This window comes from Salvelinus fontinalis, chromosome 16 (genome assembly GCF_029448725.1).
Source record: "Salvelinus fontinalis isolate EN_2023a chromosome 16, ASM2944872v1, whole genome shotgun sequence".
NCBI lineage: Eukaryota > Metazoa > Chordata > Actinopteri > Salmoniformes > Salmonidae > Salvelinus > Salvelinus fontinalis.
The window spans coordinates 2,144,082-2,168,467 of NC_074680.1; the positions used below are offsets into that span (position 1 = coordinate 2,144,082).

Consider the following 24,386-nt stretch of genomic DNA (forward strand, 5'->3'; position numbering starts at 1 on the left):
CTGAAAAACTCTCCAGTCCTCAATGATTACAAGCATACCCATAACATGATGCTGCCACCACTATGCTTGAAAATATGGAGAGTCGTACTCAGTAATGTGTTGTATTGGATTTGCCCCAAACATAACACAATGTATTCAGGACATAAAGTTAATTGCTTTGCCACATTTTTGTTGTTGTATTACTTCAGTGCCTTGTTGCAAACAGGATGCATGTTTTGGAATATTTTTATTCTGTACAGGCTTCCTTCTTTTCACTCTGTCAATTAGGTTAGTATTGTGGAATAACTACAATGTTGTTGATTATCCTCAGTTTTCTCCTATCACAGGCATTAAACTCTAACTGTCACCATTGCCCTCATGGTGAAATCCCTGAGTGGTTTCCTTCCTTTCCGGCAACTGAGTTAGGAAGGACGCATGTATTTTTGTAGTGACTGGGTGTATTGATACACCATCCAAAGTGTAATTAATAACTTCACCATGCTCAAAGAGATATTCAATGTCTGCTTCTATTTTTACTCATCTATCAATAGGTACCCTTCTTTGCAAGGCATTGGAAAAACTCCCTGGTCTTTGCGGTTGATTCTGTGTTTGAAATTCCCTGCTCGACTGAGGGACCTTTGTATGTTGTATGTGTTGGGTACAGTGTGGGGTACAGAGATGAGGTAGTTATTCAAAAATAGTTGCTAAGCTCAGTTTTACTCCTGAACTTATTTGGCTTGCCATAAAAAAGGGTTTGAATACTTCTTGACTCAATTTCTAAAAATTTTGAGAAATAAAAGATTATTTGAATTCCACTTTGACATTATTTTTATTTATTTATTTTGTATTTTATTTTACCGTTATTTTACCAGGTAAGTTAACTGAGAACACGTTCTCATTTGCAGCAACGACCTGGGGAGTAGTTACAGGGGAGAGGAGGGGGATGAATGAGCCAATTGTAAACTGGGGTATTGTGTAGGTCAGTTACAAAAAAAATCTCTATTTAATCAATTTTAAATTCAGGCTGTAACACAACAACATTTGGAAAAAGTCAATGAGTGTGAATACTTTCTGAAGGCACTGTATATAGTATAGGCTACAAAATAAACTTTCCAGTGACACTGATTCACACAATGATGAAGATGAAGCATAGGCTTCTCGCCGGTGATGGCCGATGTGCTTTGCCATGATCTCAAGATAAGATACTAGAGATAAATAGTTAGCTTCTACAGACAGATTAGTCTTCTCTTTTCAGCAGTAGGCATTTTCTTTACATTTGAAATTTATGAAAGGCAAACTGACAGCCACAACCAACCATAGACATATGGGCTGTTCCCATTCAAGTCAGGACAGGCAGCCATTGCTAGTATACCCATGAGTTTAACAGTCAAAGTGCCAGGGTTAGAAGTTCCAAAATCCTTCTATGGATTATATCTATGGACACAATGCAACAAGCTGTTCTATATTTGGCGCACGTGCTGCCCAAATTGCAGCCTTCCCGACTATAAGTGCTTGTGATAAAAGTTAATCCACAGCAATATTTTTTAGAGGCTATTGATCCTCTGGAGCAAAATTATGTCTGTTCAGAGAGGAGTACCACCAGCACCCCTACTTCCCGCAGCTATGTCCAAGAGGCTTGACAAGTCAAGACACAGGGCTCTCTCCCCCACCACAGCAAGGCTCATGGCACGCCCACGGCCTTTGATGGCGCCTCTGGAGGCTCGTAGGGTGAGGCCTGCAATGACACAGATCTCCACCCATAGGCCCTGGTTGGCAATACCGTTTTCTAGTAGTTGTTGCATCTCCATAAGCAAATCGTCCTGGTATGCCATCAGCTTTGACATGATGTTGAATGCCCGTACTGAACGTGCGGCAGACACGTATACCTTTTGGAAGATGGAGGCGGAAAAGCGCTCCGCATTCCCATGGAGGGAGATGCCGGTCTGTGACATGGCATAAGGAGTGAGGTGGCTGGCCAGCGACGACTCAACCCTCGGGGGCCAACTCCATATCCTGAATACCCATGTTATTAAAGTACTTGGTCTGTACTTTAGTGGTTAGGGTCTTGTCCCAGTTACGTTGGGCTTCCGCCACACAAGATGGGACCACTTGGAGGAGTTGTTTACCTGGAGTGGTGCGAGAGGGGAGCCTCCTCCCGTCGAATAAGTCCATTTCAGCACTTCTACGGGTTCGGGCCAGTCGATGTTTAGTCTGGATGCTGCCCGTTTTCAGACATCGATGTGCCGTTATCTGTAGTTGGGTATTGAAGCTCCGCTGAGGGTGGAAGAAGGCCTTTCGGCTTCCTCTTCCTCCTCTGGGATGAGGTGAGCCATGTCCTCGCTATCGTCAATGACGAGGTCACCTTCCCCTTCGTTGAAACGCTTGCAGTGCATGCAGTACTTGGGATTAGCGAGCACTGCTGCTGCGTGCTCTCACCCCAGGCAGACAATACACGAGTCGTATGGGTCTTTGGCTGATAGTGTCGTCCAACACAAATGCGGGTGTGCCGGTAGTCAGGCAGGGGCATGAATCCTGCTTGGTTCCCTCCGTTCCGTAGCAGGGGCAACAGGCTCCATGGCTCCGAGAAAAAGTTTTCCTTGAGTAAAATACAAGCTAAGTAGCGTCAGCCACGTGGCCCATAGCCTAGCTAGTTAGTACAATGCTAGCCGGAGAAAGCGCATGCTTACTTCGTCTGTCTGTTTGAGCTAAAACTAGTCCTTTGTGGGGTTAGCTAGCATTCCAGCTAGCCAAGTTAGCTGTAGCCTCACGGCGTGGGCTACCCAAGTCTTGATAGCTAGCCTGTGACGCTAGCTACCAGCGGAAAATGAGGAGTCAAAAATGTATTATAGCGGAATCAAAACTACTTTCAGTCAGTACTCAACATTATCGACAGGATCTGGGGTCCTACGTTTGGCAGCGTGAACCTCGCGGTTCAGTAGGAAGACAGAAAATCTAGTCATGCTTAGGAGAGCTTCAGGAGTTAGAGCGAAGGAAGAGAGGCGAGAATGATCAGAGGCAGCACAAGGGGCGTCTTATGAAGAGGAGAGGGGCTCACCTCATTCGCCAATCGACCTGTCTGTCTCCAACAGACGCTGCGATTTGTAGCCTACTTCCGTTAGAGAATCCACCTGAGCGAATCTCCATCAAGTGAAATATCGAGAAGATATATTTGAAATAGAACTACATGTGACATATTTTGACATCTCAAACTACAGATGTATTGTTGATATGTGACCCAATACTTTCTACAAAATGTTCCCATAAGATCTCAAAAGTACTTTGAGGCAAATTCTGATCCACTCCCTCTCTCAGTGATGTATACCATAACTAACTCACCTGACCAAGTCAGTCATACAGGAACCCACCACCACCACATCGAAAGCCTCCTCCGTCATGGTCTATTGGAGAGAGACACACAGGAGGCAATGGAAACTTTAGAGATGTGTTCATTGTTAGCTTAGCTTTAAGTACAAACTAAATTATTACATTTGTCATAGCTTCCCCTTTGACCCAGCAAAATACTTTTCAACAAAGGTTACTTAGGCTAGTCGTTAAGAGTCTGGTCATACATTTTTATAATTGGAGCCAACATGAGTATAGGAAAACATTTATTGTAATGTGATCAACTCTCCCGTCTTCAAGAGAGCGAGAGTTGCACCCCTTCTGAAAAAACCTACACTCGATCCCTCCGATGTCAACAACTACAGACCAGTATCCCTTCTTTCTTTTCTCTCCAAAACTCTTGAACGTGCCGTCCTTGGCCAGCTCTCCTGCTATCTCTCTCAGAATGACCTTCTTGATCCAAATCAGTCAGGTTTCAAGACTAGTCATTCAACTGAGACTGCTCTTCTCTGTATCACGGAGGCGCTCCGCACTGCTAAAGCTAACTCTCTCTCCTCTGCTCTCATCCTTCTAGACCTATCGGCTGCCTTCGATACTGTGAACCATCAGATCCTCCTCTCCACCCTCTCCGAGTTGGGCATCTCCGGCGCGGCCCACGCTTGGATTGCGTCCTACCTGACAGGTCGCTCCTACCAGGTGGCGTGGCGAGAATCTGTCTCCTCACCACGTGCTCTCACCACTGGTGTCCCCCAGGGCTCTGTTCTAGGCCCTCTCCTATTCTCGCTATACACCAAGTCACTTGGCTCTGTCATAACCTCACATGGTCTCTCCTATCATTGCTATGCAGACGACACACAATTAATCTTCTCCTTTCCCCCTTCTTATGACCAGGTGGCGAATCGCATCTCTGCATGTCTGGCAGACATATCAGAGTGGATGACGGATCACCACCTCAAGCTGAACCTCGGCAAGACGGAGCTGCTCTTCCTCCCGGGGAAGGACTGCCCGTTCCATGATCTCGCCATCACGGTTGACAACTCCATTGTGTCCTCCTCCCAGAGCGCTAAGAACCTTGGCGTCATCCTGGACAACACCCTGTCGTTCTCAACTAACATCAAGGCGGTGGCCCGTTCCTGTAGGTTCATGCTCTACAACATCCGCAGAGTACGACCCTGCCTCACACAGGAAGCGGCGCAGGTCCTAATCCAGGCACTTGTCATCTCCCGTCTGGATTACTGCAACTCGCTGTTGGCTGGGCTCCCTGCCTGTGCCATTAAACCCCTACAACTCATCCAGAACGCCGCAGCCCGTCTGGTGTTCAACCTTCCCAAGTTCTCTCACGTCACCCCGCTCCTCCGCTCTCTCCACTGGCTTCCAGTTGAAGCTCGCGTCCGCTACAAGACCATGGTGCTTGCCTACGGAGCTGTGAGGGGAACGGCACCTCAGTACCTTCAGGCTCTGATCAGGCCCTACACCCAAACAAGGGCACTGCGTTCATCCACCTCTGGCCTGCTCGCCTCCCTACCACTGAGGAAGTACAGTTCCCGCTCAGCCCAGTCAAAACTGTTCGCTGCTCTGGCACCCCAATGGTGGAACAAACTCCCTCACGACGCCAGGACAGCGGAGTCAATCACCACCTTCCGGAGACACCTGAAACCCCACCTCTTTAAGGAATACCTAGGATAGGATAAAGTAATCCTTCTGACCCCCCCTCCCCCCTTAAAAGATTTAGATGCACTATTGTAAAGTGGCTGTTCCACTGGATGTCATAAGGTGAATGCACCAATTTGTAAGTCGCTCTGGATAAGAGCGTCTGCTAAATGACTTAAATGTAAATGTAAAAAATGTGATTTACAATAAATGTTGTAAATCGTGCTTCTACACCTGCATGCTTCTACACCGTGCTTCTACACCTGCATTGCTTGCTGTTTGGGGTTTTAGGCTGGGTTTCTGTACAGCACTTCGAGATATTAGCTGATGTACGAAGGCCTATATAAAATAAACTTGATTTGATTTGACTTAGGGGTTTAAAAACATTTTTCAGAATTAGCTGGTTCTTCACACATTTTTAGAACTATGCCTAGGCTAATCGTAGAGTATACTCACTGCTAGGGGCATTTCAAGCAACAATAACATATCATACTGAAACTGCACTCAAAAGAAAGTCTGTCTTTGCCATATTACCATGAACTGACTGGAATAAGGTAAAAATAGAGTATTCACAGCTCTCTCAGAGTTGGACAGGTGCCAATCTAAACCCAGAGATTATTTCAATGCTGCACCACGTGACTGAACACAGCCCAGAAAAAATCTTTAATTAATTCAATCCTTGGCATGTATTGGAGTTCATGCTTGTCTGTTAATCTCTTCAAATCTCCTCCTAAGCAGTAAAAAGGCTCAGAAAGCCTGGCCGCTGGCTCTAGGACAGCTAGGCTAAATTCTCCCACATTTCTGAGCATATTGTCTTCCTCAGCCATGGCTGTTAGATGTGCTACCCCTATTGCAGCAGATACAATTTTAGCAAGCATGTCCGACCACTCAAAACAGTGGGGCCCCTCTCAGATTCTGGTTTACTTGCATAATGAGTTAAGTCATCTTCTCAGTTAGCCTACTACAACCTGGTCTTTCTTGACAAAACAAAGGGAGCAAAATGATTAGGTTAGATTACTTTTTCATTGGGTTAAACTAACACAAAAGGTGATAATTTCATGGAGATTAGCCTAGGCCTAGTTGTGTCATAAGGATGGACATGGAAAGTGTATGACTTGAAAAAGTGTCAATAAAATAAACTATACAATTATGTGATGGGGGTAAATTAGGCCTACTTTTTATTACAAAAATGTAGACATTTTCAAATACTTTGTATCTATTTTTTGTAAAAGCTGAGGGGATGATGGAAGCCGGAATGTTAGCCTACACTGAACAAAAATATAAAAAGCAACATGCAACAATTTCAAAGATGTTAGTGAGTTACAGTTCATAATCTCAGCAAAAAAAAGAATAGTCCCTTTTTCAGGACCCTGTCTTTCAAAGATAATTCCGTAAAAATCCAAAAAACTTCACAGATCTTCATTGTAAAGGGTTTAAACACTGTTTCCCATGCTTGTTCAATTAACCATAAACAGTTAATGAACATGTGGAGTGGTCGTTAAGACACTAACAGCTTACAGACGGTAGGCAATTAAAGTCATAGTTTGCTGAAAATAAACGCAGTTTACAATGAGAAGACATTTATTTTTTGCTGAGTTTATAAGGAAATCAGTCAATTGAAATAAATGTATTAGGCCCTAATCTATGGATTTCACATGACTGGGAGTACACAGACACCTTAAAAAAAAGTAGGGGCGTGGATAGGGCAGTGGCGGTCACAGAATTTCGTCAGCTGGTAACTGCCGGTCTCACGGTAATTGACCGTTAATTAACATAAACACATTTAGCATCTACTGGCTTCCACACGTAGACTACAAGCTACTGATGCAGACCTTTTGGTACATCTACATTTTAAAAAGTCTAAAAAATCCATGTAATATAGCCTACACATTCATAATAAATCCATTATTTATTTTAGACAAGTCTAAAGAAACATGATATGAAGAAAATGTCTATTTCAGAATAACAGAACAGCATACTAGTCCGTATGTTAGGTCCTGTAACGGCTGATTTCCTCTTCCTCTTCGAGGAGACGCACTGGGGACCAGATGCGTTGGGCCGGCTTCATGACACCCGGCTCGATGCCCAACCTAGCCCTACCAGTGCGGCGAGGTGGAATAGCCCGCACTGGGCTAAGCACCCGTACTGGGGACACCGTGCGCTCCACCGCATAACACGGTGTCTGACCAGTACGACGCCCTCTCACTCCATGGTAAGCACGGGGAGTTGGCTCAGGTCTCCTACCCGGCTTTGCCACACTCCGCGTGTGCCCCCTCCCAATACATTTTTGGGTCTGACTCTCGGGCTCCCAACCGCGTCGCCGCGCTGCCTCCTCATACCAGCCCCTCTCTGCCTTCGCTGCCTCCAACTCCCCCTTGGGACGGCGATATTCCCCTGGCTGAGCCCAGGGTCCCTTGCCGTCCAGGATCTCCTCCCAAGTCCAGGAGTCCTGTGTCTGTTTCTGCTGCTGCCCTTTCCCACTCTGCTTGGTCCTTGGTTGGTGGGTGTTTCTGTAACGGCTGATTTCCTCCTCTTCGTCTGAAGAGGAGGTGTAGGGATCGGACCAAGACGCAGAGTGGAAAGTGTCCATGTTTTATTATCAATAAACTGAACACTACACGAAACAAAATAACAAAAGAGAATCTAACCGACAAACAGTCCCGTGTGGCACAACTACTGACACGGAAAACAAACACCCACAAAACACACGTGAAACCCAGGCTGCCTAAGTATGATTCTCAATCAGGGACAACGATTGACAGCTGCCTCTGATTGAGAATCATACCAGGCTGAACACAAAATCCCAACATAGAAAATCACACATAGACAACCCACCCAACTCACGCCCTGACCATACTAAATAAGTACAAAACAAGGGAAAACAGGTCAGGAACGTGACAGATCCTCATCTGGCTATGCCATATGGCTATGGGCTACACTAGTTAATTTAGCAGACAATATCTTCTTAGAATTCCATGGCATTATTTTATATTATTTTATAGCATGACGAATACAATTGAACAAAGCTGATTAAATTGAAAGGATATTTTCTCCAAACGATTTGAGGCAGTGCGCACATGCAGCTATTCTGTGTTCAGCGTTAAACAAATAAATAGGTACTCCTACAGTATATGCTTAATTTAGAGTTATTAATGTAACTTTAGTTGTTCTACAAACGATGGGCTATATGTTTAGATGTTTAATACATTGTAAGGCTGCATGATGCTTTGAAAAAAGTTGCATGAAAGACATGAGCTCTGCTTTGTTTTTTGCGCAGGCCGTACACACTTCATCAGTCTCTCATTCACAATTTGACAAGCAATTGATAATGTCTTGAATTTCCCGGCGGCATCCCCTTTGTGTGGCCGTAATGCCCCCTAAACAAATCTATATCTTTTGAAGCCAGTGGCCGTTGTGCCCTTGGGCTGAATATAATATTGATAATTTCTTTCTCCCTGAGTTCTGCATGCTCCGAAGCACCTCTCACTCACATGGCTTTCCTTCACCGAGTCTTTCTCACAGGCTGCAAGACCACAGCCTTGAGTCTTCCTGGGTATGACGCCACAAACTTGCACACCTGTATTTGCAGAATTATTCACATTTTTCTCTGCAGATCTTCTCAATCTCTGTCAGGTTGGATGCAGAGCGTCGCTGCACAGCTATTTTCAGGTCTCTCCAGAAATGTTCGATCAGGTTCAAGTCCGGGCTCTGGCTGGGCCACTCAAGGATATTCAGAGACTTGTCCCGAAGCCACTCCTGCGTTGTCTTGGCTGTGTGATAAGGGTCATTGTCCTGTTGGAAAGTGAACCTTCGCTCCAGTCTGAGGTCTTGAGCACTCGAGCAGGTTTTCATCAGGATCTCTTTGTACTTTGCTAAGTTTATCTTTTCCTTGATCCTGACTAATCTCCCAGTCCCTGCCGCTGAAAAACATCCCCACAGCATGATGCTGCCATCCCCATGGTACACCGTAGGAATGGTGCCAGGTTTCCTCCAGACGTGACGCTTGGCATTCAGGCCAAAATATGTTCAATCTTGGTTTCATCAGACCAGAGAATCTTGTTTCTCATGGTCTGAGAGTCTTCAGGTGCCTTTTGGCAAATTCCAAGCAGGCTGTCATGTGCCTTTTACTGAGGAGTGGCTTCCATCTGACCACTTTACTATAAACGCCTGATTGGTGGAGTGCTGCAGATATGATTGTCCTTCTGCAAGGTTCTCCCATCTCCACAGTGGAACTCTGGAGCTCTGTCAGAGTGACCATTAGGTTATTGGTTACCTCCCTAACCAAGGCACTTCTCCCCCGATTGCTCAGTTTGGTCGGGCGGCCAGCTCTAGGAAGAGTCTTGGTTGTTCCAAACTTATTCCATTTAAGACTGATGGAGGCCACTGTGTTCTTGGGGACCTTCAATGCTGCAGCAATTTTTTGGTATCCTTCCCCAGATCTGTGCCTCGACACAATCCTGCCTCGAAGCTCAATGGGCAATACCTTCGACTCATGGCTTGGTTTTTAATCTGACATGCACTGTCAACTGTGGGACCCTATATAGACAGGTGTGTGCCTTTCCAAATCATGTCCAATTAATTTAATTGACCACAGGTGGACTCCAATCATGTTGTAGAAACATCTCAAGGATGATCAATTGAAACAGGATGCACTTGAGCTCAATTCCAAGTCATATAGCAAAGGGTCTGAATACTTATGGAAGTAAGGTATTTAATGTACAAGTAATAGGCAATATTGTCACTTACCAGACCATTCTTGATTTAATCTTGTCTTTACATATACTAAATAATATATGGATGAAATTGATTTTGATTTAGAATGTACCATTATCATGTCTCGAAATGGGCAGGGTTAAATAGCGAATGGAGGACACTTTTCCAGCACACCAGTCCCTCCTGCAGCAAAGCACCCCCACAACATGATGCTGCCACCCCTGTGCTTCACGGTTGGGATAGTGTTCTACGGCTTGCAAGCCTCCCCCTTTTTCCTCCAAACACAATGATGGTCATTATGGCCAAACAGTTCTATTTTTGTTTCATCAGACCTCAGGACATTTCTCCAAAAAGTACGATCTTTGTCCCCATGTGCAGTTGCAAACCATAGTCTGGCTTTTTTTAATGGATATTTTGGAGCAGTGGCTTCTCCTTGCTGAGCGGCCTTTCAGGTTGTCGTAATAGGACTCGTTTTACTGTGGATATAGATACTTTTGTACCCGTTTCCTCCAGCATCTTCACAAGTCCTTTGCTGTTGTTCTGGAATTGATTTGCACTTGTTGCACCAAAATACATTAATCTCTAGGAGACAGAACGCGTCGTCTTCCTGAGCGCGTATGACCTCCTTCCTGGAAGTATGACGGCTGCGTGGTCCCACTGTGTTTATACGTGCGTACTATTGTTTGTACAGATGAACGTGGTACCTTCAGGTGCTTGTGGAGGTCTAGTTTTTTTTCCTGAGGTCTTGGCTGATTTCTTTTGATTTCCCCATGATGTCAAGCAAAGAGGCACTGAGTTTGAAGGTAGGCCTTGAAATACATCCACAGGTACACCTCCAATTGACTCAAATTATGTCAATTAGCCTATCAGAAGCTTCTAAAGCCATGACATCATTTTCGGGAATTTTCCAAGCTGTTTAAAGGCACAGTCAACTTAGTGTTTGTAAACTTCTGACCCACTGGAATAATGATATAGCGAATTATAAGTGAAATAATCTGTCTGTAAACAATTGTTGGAAAAATTACTTGTGTCATGCACAAAGTAGATGTTCTAACTGACTTGACAAAACTATAGTTTGTTAACAGGTAATTTGTGGAGTGTTTGAAAAATGAGTTTAAATGACTCCAACCTAAGTGTATGTAAACTTTCGACTTCAACTGTAGTAGGCCTAGCCTATAGAAAGCTGTTGGGATACTCCTCTTTTTAATAGAGGCCACCACTCTGTTCTGCTCTAATGAAGTGTTTGATTAGATTTTTGATTACATTTGCATTGACATCAGAGCGATTTAGAGGGACAAACGACTGGTGAGTACCAGGCAGTTAGCAAGTCGGGTAAGCGACTAATGACCATCAGCAGCATCAGAGCTTGGAGAAGACTAATTACCGATTTTAAACAGTGACATGGAATTTGACTGCCTTCATGACTTGTGACCGCTGGTGTGGCGGTAATATGGTCACCGTAACAGCTCTAGGCGTGGTTCAGAAAACCAGTCCGTATCTGGTTCAGAAAACCAGTCCGTATCTGGTTCAGAAAACCAGTCCGTATCTGGTTCAGAAAACCAGTCCGTATCTGGTGGGACCACCATTTGCCTCATGCAGCACAAAACATCTCCTTCGCATAAGAGTTGATCAGGCTGTTGATTGGTGGCCTGTGGAATGTTGTCCCACTCCTCTTCAATGGCTGTGCGAAGTCTATGGATATTGGTGGGAACCGGAACAGTCTGTCGTCCATGTCGATCCAGAGTATCCCAAACACGCTCAATGGGTGAAGTGTGGTGAGTATGCAGGCCATGGAAGAACTGCAACATTTTCTGTTTCCAGGAATTACGTACAGATCCTTGTGACATGGGGTTGTGCATTATCATTCTGAAACATGAGGTGATGGTGGCGGATGAATGTCACGACAATGGGCCTCAGAATCTCGTCACGGTCCCTCTGTGCATTCAAATTGCCATCGAAAAAATGCAATTGTGTTCATTGTCCGTAGTTTATGCCTGACCATACCATAACCCCACCACCACCATGGGGCACGCTGTACATAACGTTGACATCAGCAAACCGTTTTCCCACACGATGCCATACAGGCTGTCTCCCAGCTGCCCGGTACAGTTGAAACCTGGATTAATCCATGAAGACCACACTTCTCCAGCATGCCAGTGGCCATCGAAAGTGGTTGAGAATGGTAGAGAAATGAACATGAAATTCTCTGGCAACAGCTCTGGCGGACATTCCTGCAGTCAGCATGCCAATTGCACGCTCCCTTAAAGCTTGAGACATCTGTGACATTGTGTTGTGTGGCAAAATTTAGAGTGGCATTTTATTGTCCCCAGCTGTTTAATCAGCTTCTTGATATGCCACACCTTTCAGGTGGATGGATTATCTTGGCAAAGGAGAAATGCTCACTAACAGGGATGTAAACAAATTTATGCACAACATTTTAGAGAAATAAGCTTTTTGTGCGTATAGTACATTTCTGGGATTTTTTATCTCAGCTCATGAAACACTTTACATGTTGCATTAATTTTTTTGTTTAGTATAGTTTGGGACACTTCTCTCCATCAGGTTATGACAACTTCTCATTGAGAGGGGATCAATGCAATGGTGGCAATTAATGGTTAAAGCCACACTGACACAGGTTGACCCAATGTGAATATAGGCTTTTTTGTTGATTTGATTCCTAACGTCATCTGTCCTTGTCTTGTGCCTCCTTACCAAACTGCATCCAATTAACTGTTTTGAGGAGAGAGTATGCAAGAAATCAAGTTTCCCCCTATGATTCAAGCCTTTCACACACTGTCTGGGCATGATGGTAATTAATCAGTGTTTCTCATAACATTCATAATTTTTCTAGACATAGCACGAGTAGCAAATCAGTGTCCTGGTGTTCCAGTCCATTGCCATTTTAGTTTTACCTCCATTGTGCAGTCTTGTCTTGGTGCTTATTCTGTGTTTTTGTTCATTGTCAAGCACAAACACAGAGTCGGCTAGCTACTACAGCACATAGTAGGCCAATAGAGGCTTGCTAGTCAATAGCTGGTTAGGAACTTTGGACCAGCCATGAAATAGGCCATACACAGCATTCACTGTTGAAGATTAACTTTAGTTTATATGGTCCAAGTGTTTGTTATTGCCTATTACACATTGGGTGGGTCTAATCCTGAATGCTGATTGGTTAAAACCGCATTCCAGTCAGTGTCTATACCACAACTTACCACCAGCTAACTCTAATGACATTAAAATGCCTATTTACACCGTTCCATCTGACTGCGCAATCCACTGTCTCATCGACCCAGCCAGGCACTTTATAAACTTAATATCCACTATAAAAAGCATTTAGACATTATCTCACATTTCTTTTCGACTAAGAATTCGTTTTCAACAGCAGAGATTTGTATAAACCTTACTATTTTATCTGTCTCTTTGACATTTGCAACATTGTTTCAATATTCAAATTCGATCTCCTGCTGTCCCATAGTAATGAACGTGTTGGGAGTCTGGGCGAGAGAGAAAGGCAGGCAGCGTTTCTCAGCCAGTCGAAATCATGAATCGGCTGGTATCATTTTTATGGATATATACAAAGAAATGTCAATTGACAAAAGGTCAAACGAAATGAAGTGCAGCTAGTTTGCAGTCTTTCCAGATTCACTTTGAAGTGATTGTGTTAGCTGTGTTGTTGGCTAGCTCCTCTGAACGTGTCCTGACGGGTGAGCACATTGTTATGGATGTATCCAAATAGATGTCACTAGAAAACAGCCTGAACAAATGCAGATACGTCTACTTTGCTGTTATTCTGCCTGCACTTTTTGATGTGAATAAGTTAGATGTAGTTGACGAGCTAACAGTACGGCCAACAATGCAGTTTTAATTAAAAAAAGAAAAATATCAATAATTAAGGAGCAACAATAAAATAACAGTAGCGAGGCTATATGTGGAAGGATGAAATAGTATGAATAAATTCATCAAAATAACGTTTTTAATGAAAATACGTAAATCATTGTTTGAATATGTTGGCAACCCGTTGTATAAAAGTAAAAATGCCCTCAAAGCCGGTGTTTGGATGATATATTGGCACGGTTTGCCCCTTGACTTCGTCTAAGGTCTAACAACACCCGTGCCAATATATCCTCCCAACACTGGCTTCTTGGGCATTATGACTTAACCGAGCACCACACTAAATACTCATGCACACACTGAGACTGAAAAGAGTGCACTGTGTCAGACAGACATTGGCAATATTGGTTGCATGTAGCTAGCTATTCCAATAGCCAGTGATGTAAAGTACTTAAGTAAAAATACTTTAAAGTACTATTAAGTAGTTTTTTTGGGTATCTGTACTTTAATTTATTATTTGCATTTTTGCCAACAATTACTTCACCTAATTCCTAGGGGAAATAATGTAATTTGTACGCCATACATTTTCCGACACCCAAAAATACTTTTGACAGGAAAATGGTCCAATTCATCCCTGGTCTTCCCTACTGCCTCTGCTCTGGCAGACTCATTAAACACAATTGCTTCGTTTGTAAATGATGTCTGAGTATCTTTACTTTTATTCATGTATGATAATTGAGTACTTTTTCCACCACTGCCAATAGCCGGCTAAACTCAACTCTACGATTTAAACATGGAGCTGGGCGGAAACTAGTGTGGGCTGACTGGAGTTCCAACGTCACAAAATGACGTTTTTATAAAAAAAAACGACTGATTACAGCACACAAAGAACAGCACGCAATTACACTGAACAATGTCATATGTAATTGGAGGGTGCTGAAATCAGTCGTTTTTTAATAAAAACTGAATCGGAGCTCCAGTAAGCACACACTAGTTGCCCAACTCCATCGTAAATCGCGGAATTGAATTTAATCGGCTATGATTCCAACAGTCACAGATAGAACAATTAAAAATCTTTGATACAGTGGCTGACATTAGTTTGCTTGACTAAACTTTACTTTGCTAGCTAGCAAAAAACACTGCCCTAATGTTACTTGGATTTATGAATAATGTGAACATGTAAGATATAAACACATTACCTAATGTCCAATTCTGTATTCGCTGTCTTGTTATGAAGTGGCCAAAGTGCACTGCTAGCACAGTCAGTATCTGCCTCTGGTTACACGTTGAAAAATGACAGCTCTGGAATATCTACTAGCTAAGCTAGTTCTGACTCGTATAATGCATTTCGAATGAATTTGCTGACCAAATAAAAAATGCAATCTCTATTCTATGGAATCATTATTATAACACACAAAAAAGAGTTGTATCAAAAAATATATTTTGCAGAGGATGAAAATGAGCCTTTTGTAGACCGGCAAAAGCAACACCGGCTATGGACTTTGAGGTCCGAAAAGGACCCCAGAAGCATCTACCGGAAGATTTGGGTTTACACTGTATAGCACAACCACGAAGTCAAAATTGGCTGTTGTAAAAATTGATAAAAACAAAGATTAGGGTTACGCATAATCTTAGCAGTGTGGTTAATCACATTTTAATATTTATTGGTTTACTTTGGGACTGTGGTAACTAGTGACGACCGATTATTTGCTGTACAAATTTAAACGTTAACGGATTTCCAATAAAGTAAGCTATTTCCCAATTTTGAGCTGACTTTGACAGCAATTGATGTAACGTTAGCAAGCTTTCTAGTTAATTATTGGGAAAACTTCCCACTACTGCTTATGGAAACTTAGTTAGCTGCTAACTTTCGACAACAACACATCAAAATGAAAGTAAACGAACGTTAGTGAATACATTTAGCTATCTCTGTGCCATTAATTTGACTCGATTTTGCATGAATACAATTGCAGTAAGTTAGCTAGCTATTTTTCAAACATTGCTAGTGTTGGAAAGATGTCTGTATCAAAATGTCAGTGCCTGTGATTGATTAATCTAACAAACTCTGACCATAGCTTGCAGAACACATGACATACTGTTACAAGAGCATTGTCTTAGTAATATGTATTTTATAGCTGTCAATGCATTGTGAGATTGAATGATGTGTCTACTGCGTTAATGATGGCAAGCCCCTTTGGTCTCTGTCTTGGGCTGTTTCCAGAGAACCTGAGTGTGGAAGATGAGCAACATGTCCCCTGAGGTTGCACTGAACCGCATCTCTCCTGAGCTGCGCCCCTTGTTGTGCAGTGTGGTGCGGAATGGTCGAGTGGGCCTTGACTCCACCAACTGCCTGCGCGTCACAGACCTCAAGACTGGGTGAGTTCCTCTGCTCAATGACAGTCTGTGACCCTTTGATATTAAACTATGTGGTGCATTTCAATAGTTTAAAGTGATTTCTCTTCCTTATATCCTCTCTTTCATGTGCACTAATTTGAAAAAATATGATAGGTGAAAGCAAGATGACGGATGTGTGAATTCACTTTTACCTGTCAAGTTCTGATGAAGAAGAGTGGGTCTGGTGTCCCCAGTTCATTTTTATGTAGAAGGACTGAGGCGCTCAGGACGTTCTACTCCAAAATGAATGAAAATCGAATTATGCTGACACCATCTAAAATATAATTTCCACCTCCAGAAAGAGCCCAATAACATATTGGTAAAATTATTTGGTAAAATTATTTTAACATATTGGACCATATTATCAGGTTAGCAATAAGCATTATCACCTGTAGCCCAACTGATGCAACATAGTGGCTATAAATAAATAGGCTGAAGCATGGGGTTGCTCATCTTTCAAATCAAATCAAATTTTATTGGTCAAATACACATATTTAGCAGATGTTATTGCGGGTGTAGGAACACAAGCGTTTCGCTATCTCCAACCGTGCAGTAGTATCTAACAATTCACAACAATACACACAAATCTAAAAGTAAAAGAATGTAATTAAGAAATATATAAATATTAAGACGAGCAATGTCGGAGTGGAATTGACTAAAATACAGTAGAATACAATATATATATATATATATATATATATATATATATGAAATGAATAAAGCAGTATGTAAACATTATTTAAAGTGACTAGTGTTCCATTATTAAAGTGATCAGTGATTCCATGTACATAGGGCAGCAGCCTCTAAGGTGCAGGGTTGAGTAACCAGGTGATGGCTATTTAACAGTCTGATGGTCTTGAGATTGAAGCTGTTTTTCAGTCTCTAGGTCCCAGCTTTGAATCAATTGTACTGACCTCGCCTTCTGGATGATAGCGGGGTGAACAGGCCGTGGCTCAGGTGGTTGATGTCCTGCATGATATTTTTGGCCTTCCTGTGACATCGGGTGATGTAGGTGTCCTAGAGGGCAGGTAGTGTGCCCCCAGTGATATGTTGGGCAGACCGCACCACCCTCTGGAGAGCCCTGCTCTTATGGGCGGTGTAGTTGCCGTACCAGGCGGTGATACAGTCCGGCAGGATTCTCTCAGTTGTGCATCTGTAAAAATGTGTGTAGCCCTCCTGTGATGTGTACACCGAGGAACTTGAAGCTTTGTGGATAGGGGCGTACTCCCTCTACTGTCTCCTGAAGTCCACGATCAGCTCCTTCGTTTTTTTGACGTTGAGGTAGAGGTTATTATAATGGCACCACTCTGCCAGGGCCCTCACCTCCTCCCTGTAGGCTGTCTCGCCATTGTTGGTAATCAGGCCAACTACTGTTGTGTCATCTGCAAACTTGATAATTGAGTTGGAAGCGTGCGTGGCCACGCAGTGAACAGAGAGTACAGGAGGGGGCTGAGCTTGCACCCTTGTGTTGAGGATCAGCATAGTGGAGGTGTTGTTTCCTACCTTCTCCACTTGGGGGTAGCCCGGCAGGAAGTTCAGGACCCAGTTGCACAGGGCGGGTTCAGACCCATAGCCCCGAGCTTAATGATGAGCTTGGAGGGTACTATGGTGTTGAAGGCTGAGCTATAGTCAATGAACAGCATTTTTACATAGGTATTCCTCTTGTCCAGATAGGATAGGGCAGTGTTGAGTGCGATGGCGATTGTATGGTCTGGATCTATTGGGGTGGTATGCAAATTGCAGTGGGTCTAGGGTGTCAGGTAGAGGTGGAGGGGAGATGATCCTTAACTAGCCTCTCTAAGCACTTCATGGTGATAGAAGTGAGTGCTACCGGGCAACAGTCATTTAGTTAAGTTACCTTTGCTTTCTTGGGTACAGGAACAATGGTATACATCTTGAAGCAAGTGGGGACAGCAGACTGGGGTAGGGAGAGATTGAATATGTCTGTAAACACTCCAGCCAGCTGCTCTGCGCATGCTCTGAGGACGCGGCTAGGGATGCCATCTGGGCCGGGACCCTTCCGAGGGTTAACACGTTGCCCATGGAGAAGGAGAGCCCACAGTCCTTGCGAGCAGGCTGCGTCGGTGGCACTGTGTTATCCTCAAAGCGGGCAAAGAAGGTGTTAAGTTTGTCCGGGAGCAAGACGTAGGTGTCCGTGACGTGGCTGGTTTTCCGTAGACCCTGCCATATACAGTGCATTCGGAAAGTATTCAGACACTTTTCCCGTTTCCACATTTTGTTACATTACAGCCTAATTCTAAAATGGTTTAAATATATTTCCCTCATCAGTCTACACACTATTGCCCGTAATGACAAATCGAAAACAAGTTTTTAGAAAGTTTAACAAATGTATTAAAAATAAAACACAGAAATATCTTATTTACATAAGTATTCAGACCCTTTGCTATGAGACTCAAAATTGAGCTCAGGTGCGTCCTGTTTCCATTGATCATCCTTGAGATGTTTCTACAACTTGATTGGAGTCCACCTGTGGTATATTCAATCGATTGGACATGATTTGGAAAGGCACACACCTGTCTATGTAAGGTCCCACACCAAGGAAGGAATGGCGCCGACTGTGAGGGCTGCCTCGCTTATAGTTCTTAAGAAACTTTGCAATTGACAGTGCATGTCAAAGCAAAAACCAAGCCATGAGGTCGAAGGAATTGTCCGTAGAGCTCCGATACAGGATTTTGTCAAGGCACAGATCTGGGGAAGGGTACCAAAAGATGTCTGCAGCATTGAAGGTCCCCAAGAACACAGTTTCCTCCATCATTCTTAAATGGAAGAAGTTTGGAACCACCAAGACTCTTCCTAGAGCTGGCCGCCCGGCCAAGCTGAGCAATCGGGGGAGAAGGGCCTTAGTCAGTTAGGTGACCAAGAATCCGATGGTCACTTTGACAGAGCTCCAGAGTTCCTCTATGGTTGTCCTTCGGTAAGGTTCTCCCATCTCTGCAGCACTCCACCAGAAGCCACCCCTCAGTAAAACGCACATGATAGCCCGCTTGGAGTTTGCCAAACGGCACCTAAAGGACTCAGACCATGAGAAACAAGATTCTCTGGTCTGATGAAACCAAGATTGAACTCTTTGACCTGAATGCCAAGCCTCACGCCTGGAGGAAACCTGGCATCATCCCTACTGTGAAGCATGGTGGTGGCAGCATCATGCTGTGGGGACTGTGAGACTAATTAGGATCGAGGGAAAGATGAATGGAACAAAGTACAGAGAGATCCTGAATGAAAACCTGCTCCAGAGTGCTCAGGACCTCAGACTGGGGGTGAAGGTTCATCTTCCAACAAGACAACGACCCTAAGCACACAGCCAAGACAATGCAGGAGAGGCTTCTGGACAAGTCCCTGAATGTCCTTGAGTGGCCCAGCCAGAATCTGGACATGACCCCCGATCGAACATCTCTGGAGAGACCTGAAAATAGCTGTGCAGCGATGCTCTCCATCTGACAACCTGACAAGATTGAGAAGAGAAGAATGAGAGAAACTCCCATACAGGTGTGCCAAGCTTGTAGCTTCCTACTCAAGAAGACTTGAGGCTGTAATCGCTGCCAAAGTCCTTCAACAAAGTACTGAGTAAATTAGGTATTGTGTGTTGATTGATGAGTGTAAAACATTGTTTGTTAAATCAATTTTAGAATAAGGCTGTAACGTAACAAAATGTGGAAAAAGTCAAGGGGTCTGAATACTTTCAAAACGTACTGTACGTCTCGTGTCTGAGCCGTTGAATTGTGACTCCACTTTGTCTCTGTACTGACGTTTTGCCTGTTTGATTGCCTTACGGAGGGAATAACTACACTATTTATATCCAACTTTATTCCCATGAACCTTGCCGTGGTTAAACACTGTTGTTCGCACTTTCAGTTTTGGCAAGTCGGTTAAGAACTTATTCTTATTTACAATGACGGCCTACCGGGGAACAGTGGGTTAGCTGCTTTGTTCAGGGGCAGAACGACAGATTTTTACCTTGTTTGCTCGAGGATTCGATCCAGCAACTTTTCGGTTACTAGCCCAACGCTCTAACCACTAGGCCACCATCTATCCACGGTTTTTGGTTTGGGTATGTTTTAATAGTCACAGTGGAAACATCATCCCCTATACTATTCCTGATGAACTCAGTCACCTTGTCTGTGTAGACTTCAATGAAATTCTGACGCAACCCGGAACATATCCCAGTCCGCATGATCAAAACAATCTTGAAGCATGGATTCTGATTGGTCAGACCAGCGTTGAATAGTCCATAGCACGGGTACTTACTGTTTTACTTTCTGCCTATAGGAAGGGAGGAGCAGAATGGAGTCGTGATCTGGTTTGACGAACGGAGGGTGGGGGGGGGGGGGCCTTGTATTCATCCCGGAAGGGGGAGTAAAAGTGGTCGAGAGTTTTTGAAGCGCGAGTACTACAGTCAATGTGTTGTCAGAACTTGGGTAGCGTTCTCCTCAAATTTGCTTTGTTGAAATCCTCAGCTACAATAAATGCAGCGTCAGGATATGTGGTTTCCAGTTTGCATAAGGTCCAGTGAAGTTCTTTGAGGGCCGTCGTGGTATCAGCTTGAGGGGGAACATACACGGCTGTGACTATAACCCTATTGGGCTAATCATTAGCTAGGTTCCAAGTGTGATCTTTTAACTAGTTAGCATTCTATTGATTCATTTTATGTCCCCCTCCAATACTTTACCTGGTTGCACTACTCTTGCTCAACTAAAAATATCATCTGTCTCATCACAGTTTAAGTCAGTCCCCCAAAATTATGTTGGGTGGTGTTTTACCGCAAGTTACCCTACAATTGACCGGTGTTACATTAAGCTCCACTCTCCCCACTGCACTCTCAGCGAATTGCGTCGTGGTAACGTTAACCATGCTGCTGCTAAAAACTCAGGGTTCAAAATGGTACAGTTCGTGCATATTTAGGAGTTGAGAAATAAAGAAAGTAGGAATGGAAAGCTGGGATACCCCTCTTTTTAACAAAGACCATTAAAACGGCTGTTTTCCCGGCAAACGCAAGAATTGTTGTGCATTGACAGCTTGCTAGAATGCATGTTTCCGTCCCTATGGCAATCGTAGGTTGAATGTGCCTCGAGAGGAATATTTATTTTGCGTATAACACATGTAACAGTATTGCCTCCGTCCCTCTCCTCGCCCCTACCTGGGCTCGAACCAGGGACCCTCTGCACACATGGACAACAGCCACCCTCGAAGCATCGTTACCCATCGCGCCACAAAAGCCGCGGCCCTTGCAGAGTAAGGGGAACAACTACTTCAAGGTCTCAGAGCGAGTGACGTCACCGATTGAAACGCTATTAGCGCGCACCACCGCTAACTAGCTAGCCGTTTCACATCGGTTACACACACAACAAGCCAACCTAGGTAAATGATTAAACTCAACTATTGTCTATGTATTACTCGTTTTGTTTGCAGAGGAGAAGTTAACGTGGACTGTTCTAGCATCTTCAATGTGTGCCTCGGCAGAAATATAGTTTCATGTTCCATATTTTTTTGGCATGGCAGCAATGATTTTGTAATGACGCAGCGCCACAGCTAAATGACTGCACCGGAAACACTGGTACAGTACAGCATAGAACAGTAGAGTACAGTAGTGCAAGAGTACAGTATAGTCAAGTAGAGTACAGTATAGTACATTGTAGTGTACTCAACTCTAGTATGCACTGTACAAAAATGTGCAGGTAGGCTAGTGGTTAAGGGCATTTTGCAAGTAACCGAAAGGTCGCTGGTTTGAATCCCTGAGCTGGCAAGGTTAAAAAATCTGCCGTTCTGCCCTTGAGAAAGGCAGTCACCCCAAACAACATCTGCTTCCCAGGCTCCGATGATGTGGACCTCAATTAAGGCAGCCCCCCTCAGAAATCAAAGCCTTTGCTTAGGCCTATTCCACATTTTTAGAATGGATAATGGTTGAAACATGCCTTAATGTCCAAAAAATATAGACTCTTAGCTAGTGACGCACCAATATGACATTTTTGGCCGATACCGATTTCCAATATTTTCCTTGCCCCAAAAAAACGATACCGACAACCAATATAAATAAAAAAAAATAAAAAAAGGCCTTTTAAGCATTCTAGTTCAAGAGGCGTCACTACAGTCCTTGGTTCGAATCCAGGGTCTATCACATCCGGCCGTGATTGGGAGTCTCATAGGGCGGCGCACATTTGGCCCAGCGTCATCCGGGCCGTCATTGTAAATACTGACTTGCCTAGTTAAATAAAGGTTACACACACACCACACTGACCAGAAAGTTATTTTGTTGGCATTTATGTATGTGCCCATTACCAGTAAAACATTATCAAAACCGATTTCTTTCACTAACTTGCTGTGCTGTTTTGTTGTTCATTTGTTCAGTCGTTTCATTCTCAACCAGGATTTCTATGGAACGCCGTTTGGGTTTTTGTGTGTCAAAAAAGATACACGTCAAATAATACTATTTGACGTGTCAAATAAGCTTGTTGACCAATCAGGACCTGAATATGACTGTACGTCACATAATAATTTAACACGTTCATACATTTTTTACGTGGTTATTACATATTGATTACACTATCACTCGTATTTCATATGACACAACAATTCATCGATACGTATGCTATGATGCTGGTAAGTTGTCTCGCGCACCTACAGTGCTGGTCATAAAGAAAGCTAGCTAGCTCATAATTTGTTTCAGTAGCTATAGTTAGGTAGCTATCTAAAATAACCCTAATTTATAAGACAGTTCTTATTTGATTAATGGTGGTCAGACCCATCTATGTGAAGCTAGCCACAATGAGGATTAGCTACAAAAGTGGACTTTGCGGTTAGCCTTCAAAATAAAAGTATGGCATAATTCTACTATTTGTAGTCATTTGCATCACTGTCAATGACATACTTTTTTTTTTAAGGCAAACCGCAAATTCCACTTGTGTCTAATCCTTATTGTGGCTACCTTCACAACACATCGTGGTCCGATCGAGCCTCACTAGCCAGATGAAGCTAGCTGGCTGCTTATAACATTAGCTTTGGGCAACAGGGTTAAGTAGCTGGCTAGCTATTTATGTTCATGGACTGAAGACTAAATTTCAATAGGCGAACAACAAGTGGCAACCTAGCTAATACTTACTCACAAGGATTCCTAAATCATTGCTAAGAATAATGAAAATGACTGTGGTTTCTACTGGTCATTGTTTTCAGGCTGGTTGTATTGGTGCTACGGCGTCCCATAGTATGTATGTGGTGAAGCTAATTGCAGTGACGCTATTACTGTGTAACTCCGGTAGGGCAACATCTGAAAAATAGCGCACTTGGTAGTGTGTACCGGTGCTCGACCAGTCGGCGAAAGCCAACAACACCCACGAAAGAGAACGGTTGATTGTCAAGGGCAATTAATTCCATTTTCTTGGCTTTAATGGATTTCGCCTTTGAGTTTTCTTACTCTTTCAAATGACTGCTCGAGCCATGCAGCAGACACTGTGGGCTAGGTTAGGAATGCTGTGTTTCACGTGTAGCGCAACATTTTACGTGGCGTCATTACGTCATGTACCTACGTTACATAGGTATGCATAGTAGCTTTGACATCGGTTTTTAACATCGACGTTAAACTAGACATCGGGCCGATACCGATGTTGGCATTTTTAGCTAATATCGGCCGATTCCGATATGTTCACCGATATATTGTGCATCCCTACTCTTAGCTTGACACCCAATTTGACATCTCTTTCCCCATCTCTTCAGATGCACATCTCTGACTCCAGGGCCCTGTTGTGATCGATTCAAACTGCACATCCCCTACGCTGGAGAAACCTTGAAATGTAAGCAGTGCTCCCGCTGTCTAGCTCATTCTCCCCTATTTGTCTCCTTTCACACGTGTTTGGTTCATTTGTGCAATGAACATCTAGTCCAGGTCAGGCCTGGTTGGCTCTGCTGTTAAGGTCATATCTGTATCCCAAATGTCACTGTTTTCCCTATATAATGCCCTACTTTTGAACAGGGCCCCATAGGGCTCTGGTCCAAAGTAGTGCACTCAATTTTAATTTAAATGTAACCTTTATTTTTTCTAGGCAAGTAAATAGGGAGTAGGGTGCAATTTAGGATGTAGCCTATATGTATAGAGACAGCTGATCCTGATTTATGTTGATAGGGGCAGAAATGTATTAGTAATCCAGTGTGATAGATGGGATCTAAATCAGCTCATGATTTTAGCTTCTAGTTTTGTAGCTGTACAAGTTAGCATCGGCATGTTGCTATTCTTTTTGAGAAAGTTATACAGTAGTTGGTGTGAACATAAATATAATTGGCTAACTGTCACTTGGTTGGGGACAGATTTACTGATCAGTTGGATAACTGATGGATAACTTGCGCAGATGCTGAAGAAATATTTGAATCATTATTGGTTTTTAATGGAAGAAACAATCTCATGTTTTTTTTGTTTTGCCATGTCCCCTGTCTAGAGCTAACATTTGAAAGCCTAAATCTTCCTGAACAGC

At 43.5% G+C, this 24,386-nt stretch overlaps 3 protein-coding genes across 4 annotated transcripts in view; 2 read left to right on the forward strand and 1 right to left on the reverse strand.

Annotated features, from left to right (window-relative positions):
* The window catches only part of rbks (ribokinase), an 81,632-nt gene extending 66,796 nt beyond the window's left edge, over positions 1-14,836 (reverse strand). Inside the window, exons 1-2 of one of the 2 annotated variants that reach the window (XM_055864138.1) lie at positions 14,715-14,836; positions 3,316-3,377 (exon numbers count right to left, since the gene is read on the reverse strand). In XM_055864138.1, coding sequence (XP_055720113.1) covers positions 3,316-3,374 — 59 coding nt within the window. In that variant the 5' untranslated portion in view covers positions 3,375-3,377; positions 14,715-14,836. Of the gene's footprint in view, positions 1-3,034; positions 3,108-3,315; positions 3,378-14,714 lie in introns of those variants that run through there. The other variant, XM_055864139.1, reaches the window with a different exon arrangement.
* On the forward strand, positions 4,053-5,161 carry LOC129812519 (uncharacterized). Its single transcript, XM_055864141.1, has 2 exons — positions 4,053-4,710; positions 4,752-5,161. The coding sequence occupies exons 1-2, from the start codon at positions 4,258-4,260 to the stop codon at positions 4,989-4,991; spliced, it is 693 nt and encodes a 230-aa protein (XP_055720116.1). The 5' UTR covers positions 4,053-4,257; the 3' UTR covers positions 4,992-5,161.
* Positions 14,837-15,025: 189 nt separating the features above from the next.
* babam2 (BRISC and BRCA1 A complex member 2) overlaps positions 15,026-24,386 on the forward strand; it is a 196,732-nt gene continuing 187,371 nt past the window's right edge. Inside the window, exons 1-3 of the mRNA XM_055864136.1 lie at positions 15,026-15,261; positions 15,737-15,891; positions 23,635-23,711. Of these exons, the coding sequence (XP_055720111.1) occupies positions 15,755-15,891; positions 23,635-23,711 (214 nt within the window). The 5' untranslated portion in view covers positions 15,026-15,261; positions 15,737-15,754. The remainder of the gene's footprint in view (positions 15,262-15,736; positions 15,892-23,634; positions 23,712-24,386) is intronic.